Here is a 12,555-nt window from a genome sequence, read left to right on the forward strand (position 1 = left end):
TTTTATGATGGTAGTGAGGCATGTGTAAGGGTAAATGGGCATTTAAGTGGACGGTTCACAGTCAGTGTGGGCATGCAACTAGGTTGTGTGATGTCCTCATGGTTATTCAATATAAATATGGATGGGGTGATGAGAGAAGTAAAAACACTAGTAATGGAGAGGGGTATGGCATTGGTAATGAATGGTGATGGATGGAATATTTCAAATTTGATGTATGCTGATGTTGCAGTACTGCTTGCAAATACTAGACAAGAACATAGTAGACTAATGCAGAGTTTTGTAGATGTTTGTGACCATCGTGCCATGAGAGTAAATGTAGAAAAAAGTAAATGATGGTTATTGGAAGAGAAGGTTATGCCCTGTGTGATGTTACAGTGAATGGAGAGAGACTGGAATAAGTGAGGGAGCTCAAATTCCTGGGTACAATGATAGAAAAAAGAGGAAAATGTGCAAAGGAAGTGGAAAGTAGAGTGACACAAGGAAGGAAAGTAGCTAGAGGTATGATGGCCTTGATAAGAAACAGAGGCTTGAGTGTTGCAGCAGTGTGAGGCTTACATGAAAGAGTGTTATTTCCAGCTTTAACATATGGGTATCCTCTTCTGTCTTTCTTTCCTTCATTCTTTCCTTGTCCTTCTGCCTACGGGTGACTTTACACTCCCTCTTCTGTCTTTCTTTCCTTCATTCTTTCCTCTTCCTTCTGCCTGTGGGTGACTCTAAACTGAGTGACAAGCCAAATGGTTTCCTGAACACCAGGAAACCATTTACTGTGCTGGGTGGTAACCATATAACTAAATTTTGGCGCCTGGTGGTTTAGTGGGTAATTATTGCACTCCAATCAGATTGAGCCAGTAAAGGTTTATATCCATGGGGTGGTTGGGGTTGATTGCTCATGTAATGCCACTCAGGGATGAGTGAGGCTGGTCACTCTCATCTTAAATGTCGGGACCAGCTGCCTAGCCCTGGGCTCCTATTCTCCTCATGGGGCAATATAAGATTGGATGATGGATGGATGTAAGACTATGGTGTGGCATGAAAAGTAAAAGTCAAGAGTAAGAGCAGTGGAGATGGGACTGTTGAGGAATGTATGTGGAGTACAGAGATTGGATAGGATATGGAATCATGTGATTCATGAAAGATGCGGAATGAAGAAGTCTGTAGACACCAGAATCGAAGAGAGTGTACTGAGATGGTATGGCCATGTGGAGAGAATGGATAGCAATAGGGTGATGAAAAAGGTATAATGTATCTGAGCGAATTTGAAGGAGAGAGGAGGTGAGGTAGGCCAAGAAGAAAGTGGAGAGATATGGTGGATGAGCATGTGAGGAAAAGAGGTATGGAAGTTTTTGAGACAGAGGGACTGACAAGAGATCGAGCAGGCTGGATGAATTTTGTGCAGAGAAGCGTACGACCAGGGATTTGGCACTCCTTCTAACGTGGAAGCGTTCAGGTAAACTCTATTGGATAGGTTTATGTGAAGCTGCAGTATGTGATGAAACCTTTTGGCCTATCAGATGGAGCCAGGATTCTGTGGGCTTGAATGATGAGTGAATGGAAAGGTGTCCCATTGAATTGGGCAAACTTTGGCCGTCTGGATGCTGCTACTCCTCACCCTGCCCTAGGGTGGGAAAGGAGGTCCGGATGTTGATGATGATGATGTCTTAGTAGTGGTTATCATGAGTGAATTTTCAGGATGTTTCACGTATTAAGCTAATGATTAATAACAAATTCTTTTTTTAATCATTCATGCTTAGAGAACATAAATAATATCTTTCACTCTGAAAGGGTGAATTGCTTCCCTCAGTTGTATACAGTTTTCTTGCTGTAGCCACTCATCCTTGTAAAATTAATGGAGATTGGTTTTAATTGTCATAGAACTGAATGTTTCTTGCAGCCATTACAGTATGTCTGTTGTCCAGCTGGAGTTAATACCAAGTGTACAGAAATTTTTGGTAGAACATGAAATATGCTCTGGGAAATTGTCATGAAATATGATCCAACAGAATGAGGTTAGAAGAAGAACAGCGACTAAAGGAAGAAAAAAAGGAAGCCAAGAGGCAGGAGAAGTTGGAGAGGAGAAAAGCTAGAGAGGAAAAGAGAAGAAACAAGAGAATATTGAAGGAAGAAGAGAAACAGAGGAAGGAGGAAGAGGCAGAAGAGGAGCGACTGGCCCGGAAGATTGCAGTGGAAGAGCGGAAGTTATTGATTGCACAGAGGAAACTGGAATCGATAAGACTTCTGGATGAGCTCTTTGAGAGGATTAAAGTGAGTAAAGGGAGTCTCGTGTACCTAAATTGACATGATTGGAGTGTCTAGTTTGATTTATGTAAACCTTGTGTATGCTGATACAACAGACCCTTGCTTTAGCTTGAACCGTTATATGATCATTTGTTTACCAGGTATGTGATGACTAAAAAGTTTGGGACTTTCTGATATTTGCATTTTCACTTACATGTATATATATATTTTTTATGTGTCTAACTCTGGGCAAAGGCTTCAGGGCACATCCCCACGTCCCAGTAGTCCTCCCTGAGGCCCAGTAGTCCTCCTACATCTCCACATGTCTTCACTTTGGAGCTAACACCCACCATCCAAATTGAATACATGCCAGGGCTGTCTCATAAAGGACTGGTGTACTAGTATTACTATTAGTGGAGGTATTTTTACATGTTGGTGGGTCGTCTGGTAGATCAGTAAAGAGTGCTTTATGAAATTCAAATCCTTAAACTGTTCCGTGCCCCAGGCGGGATTCGAATCTGGGTCCATTAGGACAGCAGCAAACCAACGTTTGGTGTTGTTCTCCACATTTGTGTTGTATACAGTAATCCCTCTATTATCCAATGTAATAGAGCCAAAGGCACGTCCGGAAAGTGATCTCGTCCAGAAAGCGCACTCTGGCCCCTGGACTGGTACTTAAGGACCGTAACCCAGCCTAACTTTGAAAGCAACCTAAATAACTCCTTAATGGACACGCATAGCACCTATTTAAACCTGTTTAAGACCCTATTTACACCAATAATGGACATAAAGCATGAAATAAATGAAAAGGAACCAATGAATGAGGAATTAGAAGTGACTGTACCTCAGCCAGGGTACTTACAGCACATCTGTGGCCGCTATCTCTAAGGCTTTGGCAGTGGTGAAAGTGCTCTTGAAGCACGTACAATAATCCAGTGTTGTGCTGCAATTAATTCTTTGCACTGTGAGTTACAATTGTTTAACACTGCACGTTGTTCTTAACTTCACCACGCCGATTTCAACCGCCAGTTTCAACTGCCAATTTGCACTCCACAGTTGATCCATTGCATGCTAAGTTCTAATTTCTTAACACTGCACAACACTGTAAATTCCCGTGTGGTCTAGTGGTGAGGTATTGCAGTTTATTCACTGTTTATTCACAAAAAACGAGCACGTGTGGCTTCCATTGCGATAAGCATCTACTCACAATCAAAGTTAGGCAGTAACCGTTGATGACGGGGAAACAGAGTTGCCAGATTGCAATGGCCATATTACCAATCTCCTCAATTTTCATTACCAAATTTAACTTTTCATTACCAAATTCATAAAGCTAGCATTTATTCTTCACTAATTGCATAAAGTGGAAATACTTGTAATCACTTTCCTTATAATTAACAGCATGTTGATTATTTTCACGCTATGTAGGCTAGCAGATTAATCAGAGAGAGCAGACAATCCACCATCTCCATCCTGTGTATCCTCAAACGTGTGAAAAATCCGTTTTGTAATGCATTATTCTGATTCATTTCCAAACAAATTTTTCATTACCAAATTGGCCCACATTTGGTGATGGAAAATACCAAATGGCAACCCTGACAGGGGAGGGGGGAGGAAGGAAGGGGTGAAGGGGCCATGGTGTAAACAGGTGTTTGGTGCTGCGTGGCAATTTCACATTATGGGTGGGGAAAAATTCAGATTTGGGGGGGATTTTTTTTTCTTTTTTTTTTTTTGCCGTTTTTGGGTTCCGAAGGTCCAGGCCCACAGTGTCTGGTAAGTGGGGTGTTTGGAAAGTGGGCGTCCGGATAGTACGGGAATTACTGTATTTTGGTGAGTAGTTTGTGCTGCCGCCACCATCACTGCTGCTGCTGCTGCTGATGATGATGATGATGATGATGATGATGTGTTTTAAGCCACATGCTATTCATCTGATACATACTATATGTTTGCAGGTTTTGCGACAGAAAGAAGTAGCAAAGCAGAGAGAGAAAGAATTATTCCAACACATTGACAAGCAAAATACAGAGGCATTGAAGCAGATAAAGAAGAAAGAGGTAAGGTACTGAGATGGGTATGGAGAGAAGGTAAGACAGTGAATTTAAAACGAGAGAGAGAGAGAGAGAGAGAGAGAGAGCCATGAAACAGAAGTCAGAGAGCAAAGAGAAAACATGAATGTGTTTAGAAAGTAGTGACAGTAGGTTGATGTAAATTACTGGAGAGAGTACTGCAGTAGAGGAGGGTTCAGTGTGACCTTTAGTAAGAAAAAAGGATGTATAGGAGTGAGAAAAGTTGTAATGGAATGGGTAAAGAGAATTAAGATTCCTGGAGATGATATGAATATAATCAGAGAGCTGTCCATTACCTGCCACTCTGCTCAAACAAACACTAGTATACAGCAACAGTTACAAGCTAGGTATAGTCCCACCAACTGTTAGACCTTTGAAAGTTTCACATTGGCAGATAAATCATCTACCATTAGCTAGCTTAAATTGGTGAGTCAACAGCTGAGGTTCATTGGTTAAAATTATGCAATTGAAGGTTTAGTATGAATAAGATATATTGCTCCCTTCAGGGTGCTGGAGAGGGATGCTTTCAATTGGTGGCACCACTATAACAGGCAGTAGAGCTGTCTGGTTATAGAAACGTCCCTCACTCCCATCCATATCCCACAACAGGAAGATGGTGGACTGCTGAAGGGCAGTTTTGGCCTGTAGTCCACTGTTTATGTTCCTGGGTTGGGTTTACAACCATTACTGTTATACTCTCCTAAGGCATTTTGACACCTTTTATGTCATATTTTGATGCTGTACAGTATTAAGGCTGAGATTTCCAGTACTTGCAGTCTTTCAGCTCTGAATTTTGAACTGTCCTAACTCTTACCTTCAGTGTAAACACTTTGTAACTTGGCAAGTTCAGAACCTGAAGTGTGTGCTGTGGGTGTAGGCTTTGTACTATCTATCTATCTATCTCCTGCCAGACGCCTCAATCCCGTTTGGGGTGGCCACAAACAAATCGCCTCCAAGTCACCCTGTCCCTCGCCATTTCACTGCCCTGCTCCCAACTCACACCCCCCTCTCTCATATACCTCTCCACCCCATCCCTCCATCTCATCCTCGGCCTCCCCCTCCCTCTTCCCCCCTCCACCTCACCCACATACACTCTCTTCGTCAGTCTTTCACCCTCCATCCTCTCCACATGGCCAAACCATCTCAGTGTGTTCCTCATAACGCTTCCTATCACATCCACATCCACACCACAACGCTCCTTTATATCCTCATTCGTCAGCCTGTCCCTCCATGTGACTCCACAGGCTCCTCTTAAATAACTCATTTCCACTGCTCTCACTCTTGACTTGTGTCCTTCCAACAACGTCCAAGCTTCACTTCCATACGTTAAAGTTGGTATCACAATACTGTCATGTAGTAACTTTATCACTTCCATTCTCACTTCCCTGTTTCTTATCACTGCTTTCAAAGAACCAGCAACTTTTCTTCCCTGCTGTACCCTTTCAAGCACTTCACCCTCCAAACCTCCATCCTTACTCATCACACTACCCAAGTACTTAAACGTACTCACATTTTCCAATTCCTCACCATCCAACCTCGCTGTACATTCACTGACTTCACCTCTCTCAAAGACTTTGTACCCTGTCATTATTCACTCATATACAGTGTGCATGGAAATTAATTTTTTATTGAATATAAACACTGGAAAAGAATGCCTGCACCTGAAAGCAAATTTCATTTGCCGCCTTATTTACCATTGTATAGTATGGTATGTACAGTATAGTAATAAAACATTTGCTGTTAAATTAAACACTTAAAATCCTCTTTTTAGGTAGTAGATGGGTAGCTATCCTCAACCTGGGATATTGCAATGTGGTTACAAACTTGATAACTTGTTACACAGTCATCATTCTCTGGTAGAAAACTTTCAGCCATAAGCTCATAGAGTCAGAACCCAAGCTAAGACTCATACATTTACAGATTTCATTAAACAGTTACAAATTTTATTATACATCACGTTTCTTTGTTTCGAACAGTTTTTAAGAACTGTTAGTACTGTATGTATTTAGATAGTTTTGGGACTTTGTTCAGCTTTCAGTCCACAGAATGCATCAGTTGTACCATGGCCAACCTCAGTATGGCGATTCCTTTAAGAGGAAGCATGACCTCATTTTTATGTAAGTATGTATGTTCATATACTTAACCCCTTCACTACACTCAACACTCTCTGACCTCAGCCTCCCAATATGACATATCGTGTAGTGACCATTTTCCTGAACTGGAGCGTCTTTGTTGCTATTTTCAAAATGAATGATCATTATTTGTATCACTCGGTATTATACTGGTTTTGAATATGAGGCAGAATACATGAACATGTCAGAATATGTACAGGTATTCCAGTATACATATATTATCAAGTAGGTAAAACAGTAAATAAAAGTAATGCAAGATTGTGAAAAGTACGAAGGAATGATTGTTAAATATTTGGTAGAATGCAAGAGCTAATGTACATATGAGAGAGAGCGAGAGAGAGACTAACTTGACTTTGACTGGGAGTGATGTAATGATAATGGTATAATATAAAGAAAATACATACCAAATTTTTTTAGCTAGCTAAAATCATAATTCAGTGTACTCATCAATAAATTGAAGTCTTCCTTCCTCCAGCTGCAGAATCCCAAAACCCATGGCTAGTAATAGGACACTAATTGTGCATGTCACTTTGGGTCATGGACCTACGCTTTATAATGTTTAGTTTCCCTTTTTCTTGGGATTGGCCTTGAAAAACCCTGCTTTTTGAGTTGTCCATTCACAAAGTTTTTTCACTATCTTGGCATCAAAATTAAGCTTGAATGCATCAGAGGGGGCTACACTGGCAGGGTAATCAGTTGCAGTGGTCAGACCCAAATTTTCACTGGTTAATTCTGGTGCCACATTTGGTCTCTTATCATTGAAAATGTGGCTAACTGCCACCCTCCCTCACCTCCCTCTCTTCAATATCACTAAACTTGTCACTACTGAGGGCTTTATCAGAGGAATTGTCACTCTCAGAGCCATCCGTCGATGGTTGGTAATCACCATCTCTTGATGAATTGTGTATTACGTCTTTTCAGTAAGTATCTGACAATAGGCTCTAAAAAAATAAATAGCTAACCTGTTGAGCTAGGACACTGATCTCCCTCAAAGTATGCCCCATCTGACTTGACACACGTAACCTAGCATTCATTCCAATTCCTGAAACATTTTTCAAAGTCGGTTTTTGGTATCTCCTGCAAGTGCTTCATTGCATTCGTCATGATCTCTTTTCACGGATGAACATTACTCATGAAATGCTGGAGTGTGCAAATCTCGATCCAACTTTCTGAAGATTGTTATCACTGGAGATGAGACTTCGGTGTATGGGTATGACCCAGAAACCTAAGCACAGTCATCCCAGTGGAAGCATGCAGGGTTGCCTCGGCCAAAAAAAGCATAACAGGTCTGCAGCAAGGTGAAATGCACTGGCATGTTGACATTTTTTTTCGACTGCCGTGGTGTTAAGCATCATAGATGCGCACCAGAAGGTCAGAGTGTCAACAAACATTACTATCTCAACGTTGTCCGTTGTCTTTATGACGCAGTTTGGCGGAAGAGATCGGACCTTTGGAGAGCGACAAGTCAGAAGCTGCACCATGACAATGCCCTTGCCCATTCTTCTCAACTGAGTCAGGAATTTTTGGCCGAGCACAATATCCCACAGGTCTGGCAGGCTCCCTACTCACCAGATATGGCTCCATGTGACTTTTGGTTATTCCTCAAGCTCAAAATTCCGCTGAAGGGTTTCCGATTTGAGATGAGAGAAGAGATCATGACGAATGCGATGAAGCACTCGCAAGAGACACTGAAGACCGACTTCGAAAAATGTTTTCAGCAGTGGAATGAACGCTGGGCTATGTTTTTTTTTTTTTTTTTTTTTTTTTTTTTTTACGTGTCCGACTCTGGGCAAAGGCTCAGGGCCTATTTCTTGGGGGCAGTCACCTATCCCAAGGCCCAGTAGTCCTCCTACACCTCCACATGTGTCAGAAGGGGCCTGCTTTGAGAGGGATTAGTGTCCCAGCTCAACAGGTTAGCTATATATTGTTTTAGAGCCTAAGGAAGGATACCTTCTGGATTTCATAGATTATTAATTTTCATTTGTAATTTCAGTATGAAAGACTGATTAAGAGGGTGTATGTAGGTGAAGTGGAGGGAGGGGGAGACCGAGGATGAGATGGAGGGATGGAGTTGAGAAGTATATGATGGAGGGGGAGTGAGTTTGGGGGAGGGCCGTCAAATGGTGGGTGACAGAGCGACCTAGAGGCATTTTGTCTGTAGCCACCCTTTGCGGGATTAGGGCATCGGGCTATAGATAGAATTCAGCCATGGTTCACTGAAAAGGGGTTAATCCACCAGAATAATGCATCTCTGACCATGGCCATACAGACACTGACTTTTCCTCCCCCATGACCCCGCAAAGCATTATTGATCAATTTTTATCGGTGGGTTGAAGATATGGGTGGAATTTCTCTATCCTCTTAGTACCATATAAAATAAGTAAGAGGAGAAGTTATGAAGTTTTAGATAGTCTTCTGCTGTCCCTAAAGAACAGGTACAATATTGGCTTGTAGCAGTGTGAGTTTGTCCATGTGTGTTCTTATTGCCTAGAACTGATGGACAGGGTGCTTCATCATGGCTAAGGAGCTGGAGCTAGGAATCCAGGGGGCTTGAATGATTATGTAGCATATTTCATTGGGCATGCCATTGATAGCTCTCTCATTTTTATACACTCTCTTTCCTATTTTCTTGGATCCTACCATATCCCTTTTTCAGATGGGAAGAAGGATCAGAATGATACTGCTGGTGATTGGTTATTATTATAAAGATGTTATTGTATATACAAAACATTGTAATCCTTTTTAATTCTACCCTTAAAGCAATAATTTATTTATTAACAGGAGAAGGAGCGTCGTCGGCAAGAAAAGCTAGCAAGCAAGGAGCGTATGTTGCGAGACCGTCTGGTGCAGTCATACAAGGTGAGGGAGGAGGACCGCATGGAGCACCAGCGACAGAAGGTCAGGAGAGCAGTGCAGGGCAAGGTCAGTGGCAGACATGTGGTGGAGAGTGGGTATCAGTGGTCTTATATTAATGTTTGGAATACCTGAAGTGGATCCAAGTTGGCTCCAGGCCGTTGTATCCTCACATTAAGTAGTTTTGGATTGTAGGTATATTTCTTCATTTTGAACAGTGATCTGATTTTTATGAAACTGAAAGAATGTGCACTGGATGCCTAGAGTTTGTTTTCATTCTTTTTCACTTATAAAGGCTTAAGCATGCTTGCATGGCTCTGCTTTGGTCACCTAATGGCAGCTTTCCATGCTTCTTGATCTGTGGCAGCCTCCTTATTCAGTCCCTTATCCCTGAGGTCACGGTCCATGACATTGTCTCAGGTCTTTTTCAGCCTGCCTCTCGCAATCCTACCCCCAGTGTTCACTCTTCTCACTTTTGTCACCCAATTGTCATCCGCCATCCTTCCCATGTGCCCCAACCATCTCAGTCTACCTCTCCTCATCACAACACCAATACACTCCAATTCCATCCTTCCTCTTAACTCATCCATTGTAAACCTAGCCCCCTCAGGCCATGCATTCAAGGATGCACTGTACATCCATCTAATCATTGTCATTTCTCTACATTTGAGCCTGCAAATATCCTCTTCCTTTACTGCCCACATCTCACTGCCATACAGCATTACACCCCAGACACAAGCTGCATACAAAGATCCCTTAGCATGGAGGGAAAGCCCTCTCAGTGTCAGGAGAGGAAATAGCTACCTGAACTTCTTCCAGTCACATATCAGTCTAGACACAGCCCCATCTCCAGCACGTAACATGTCTCCCAGATAACTACTCTTCCACACACTCATGAGACTCACCAGCAAGATCAGTCTTGTCATGCCAGACGATCTTCACATGGTCTCCATATGCTGACCATCTTTATAGTACTAGTTTTTGCTAGGATATGCAAGAATAAGTAAACAAATGCATTTTAAAGTAGTCAGAATGTCATGTGACTGCTGAATGCCTAGTGATGGTTGTTATATCACAATCTTCGATGTTGCACTTCACAACATGTTATTACAGTCCATTCTAAGCCACCCTGATTTACTTTTAGTGTCTCTCAGTATTCAAAACTTGCATATTTCTAGCCAGTAATGGTGATAATGAAAGCCACTAAAGCCCATTCTGGTTATCTCTATCACTTCTCCCCATCCTTTTGTGTGTGTGTGTGTGTGTGTGTGTGTGTGTGTGTGTGTGTGTGTGTATTTACCTATTTGTAGTATACAGGAATTGAGCAATGCTCGTGTTGTCCTGTCTCTGTATCCACATTTATCTAGTCTACTTTTACACGCATGAATGTTTTTCTCCCGCACCGCCTTTTCGTCTAAGTCGTTCCAAATATTTATGTATTTACCTAATATACCTAATTGTGATATACACGACATGTGCTATGTGCATGGGTTCCCGTCGCTGTTTCTTAGTAAGTCAAATTTAGCTTTAAACTCGTTTAAGTTTTTAGACTGGACGATCTCTTTGTGCAGGCTATTCCATAAGTCTATACTTCTGTAAGGTAAGCTATATTTCTTGATATCCTTCAAGCAGCTTGACTTTTTCAATTTCATTCCATGTCCTCTTGTTGCTCTCTTATCCCATACAAACAGATCTTCTCGGTCAGTTTTATCTACTCCTATCGTGGTCTTAAACACTGCAATCATGTCTCCCCTCTTTCTTCTTTCCTCTAAGGAAGGCAAATCCAGCCTTTCCAGCCTCTTTCTGTATGATAGATCTGCCAGACTGGGGACCTTCTTGGTTGCTGTTCTTTGTATTCTCTCAATCTTGTTTATATCTTTCTTTTTGTGTGGGGACCACACTACCCCTGCATATTCTAACCCGGGGCAGATCATGGCCACTATCAATTTTTTCATCATCTCCTCATCCATATAATGAAATGCTACTCTTATGTTAGTCAAGAGTTTATACGTCTCTCTAACTATCTTGTTAATGTGTTTTTCAGGTGTCAAACTATCTTGGACCAGCACTCCCAAGTCTTTCTCTTCTCTCATTTTTGTGATTAATTCATTATCCAACAAATAATTCAGTGATGGCCTCTTGGTACTTTGACCCATTTCCAATATTTTACGGTTCTTTACATTAAATTTCATTTCCCACATCCGGCTCCAATCATGTATCCTCTCCAGATCCTCCTGCAGCATTTTACAATCCTCATCAACCTCTACCTTCCCCAAGATCTTTACATCATCAGCAAACAGACTTGCATAACTGTTCACTCCATCTACCATATCATTTACGTAAATCAGGAACATTACTGTACCAACACCGAGCCTTGAGGGACTCCACTTGTTACTTCCCTCCATCCAGACATCCTATCCTTTATTACTGTCCTCATTTGTCTGTCTCTCAAAAAGTCTCTCATCCATTCCAGGAGTTTCCCCTTCAGTCCTCGTATGTATTCTAGTTTCCACATTAGTCTCTTATGAGGTACCTTGTTGAAGGCCTTCTCTAAGTCTAAGTACACACAATCCACCCAACCATCTCTCTCCTGTACCACATCAATCTCTCTTGAGTAAAAGCTCAACAAGTTGGAAACACATGACCTTCACATCTGAATCCAAACTGACATCATCCAAAATATTCATCTCTTCTAGATATTTTATCCATCTGTCTTTCAGGATTCTCTCGCACAATTTTGCAGCCATGCTGGTTAGAGACACTGGTCTATAATTCAGGGGTTCTTCCCTGTTTCCTCTCTTATAAATTGGTACCACATTTGCCCTCTTCCATTTTTGTGGCACATTCCACTCTTCCAGAGAACACACGATTAAACTGTGACTTTTATCCGCCAGTTGTTCTCCGCATTCCTTCAGTACCCAATTAGAAATTCCATCAGGTCCTGGGGCTTTCCTTACATCTTGAGTTTCCAGTAATTTATACACTTCCTGTACCTCCACTTTTATATCTTTTATCCATCCATCCATGCATCATCCATTCCTGCATTGCCCCATGAGGAGCGTAGGAGGCCGGGGCTAGACAGTTGGTCTCGACATTTAAGATGAGAGTGACCAGCCTCACTCATCCCTGAGTGGCATTACATGAGCAATCAACTCCAACCACCCCTTGGATATAAACCTTCACCGGCTCAATCCGACTGGAGTACAATAAATACCCACTAAACAACCAGGTGCCAAAATTGGCTATATGGTTACCAGCGTAGTAAATGATTT

General features: G+C 41.9%; 1 protein-coding gene across 1 annotated transcript in view; it reads left to right on the top strand.

Moving 5' to 3' along the window:
- Xe7 (A-kinase anchor protein 17A) overlaps nucleotides 1-12,555 on the top strand; it is a 60,181-nt gene that overhangs the window by 27,020 nt on the left and 20,606 nt on the right. The window contains exons 6-8 of the mRNA XM_080273942.1: nucleotides 2,001-2,262; nucleotides 4,185-4,286; nucleotides 9,212-9,352. Coding sequence (XP_080130068.1) covers nucleotides 2,001-2,262; nucleotides 4,185-4,286; nucleotides 9,212-9,352 — 505 coding nt within the window. The remainder of the gene's footprint in view (nucleotides 1-2,000; nucleotides 2,263-4,184; nucleotides 4,287-9,211; nucleotides 9,353-12,555) is intronic.

Source organism: Coenobita brevimanus, chromosome 1, assembly GCF_032717465.1.
Source record: "Coenobita brevimanus isolate Jiangsu-jjx chromosome 1, ASM3271746v2, whole genome shotgun sequence".
Lineage (NCBI taxonomy): Eukaryota > Metazoa > Arthropoda > Malacostraca > Decapoda > Coenobitidae > Coenobita > Coenobita brevimanus.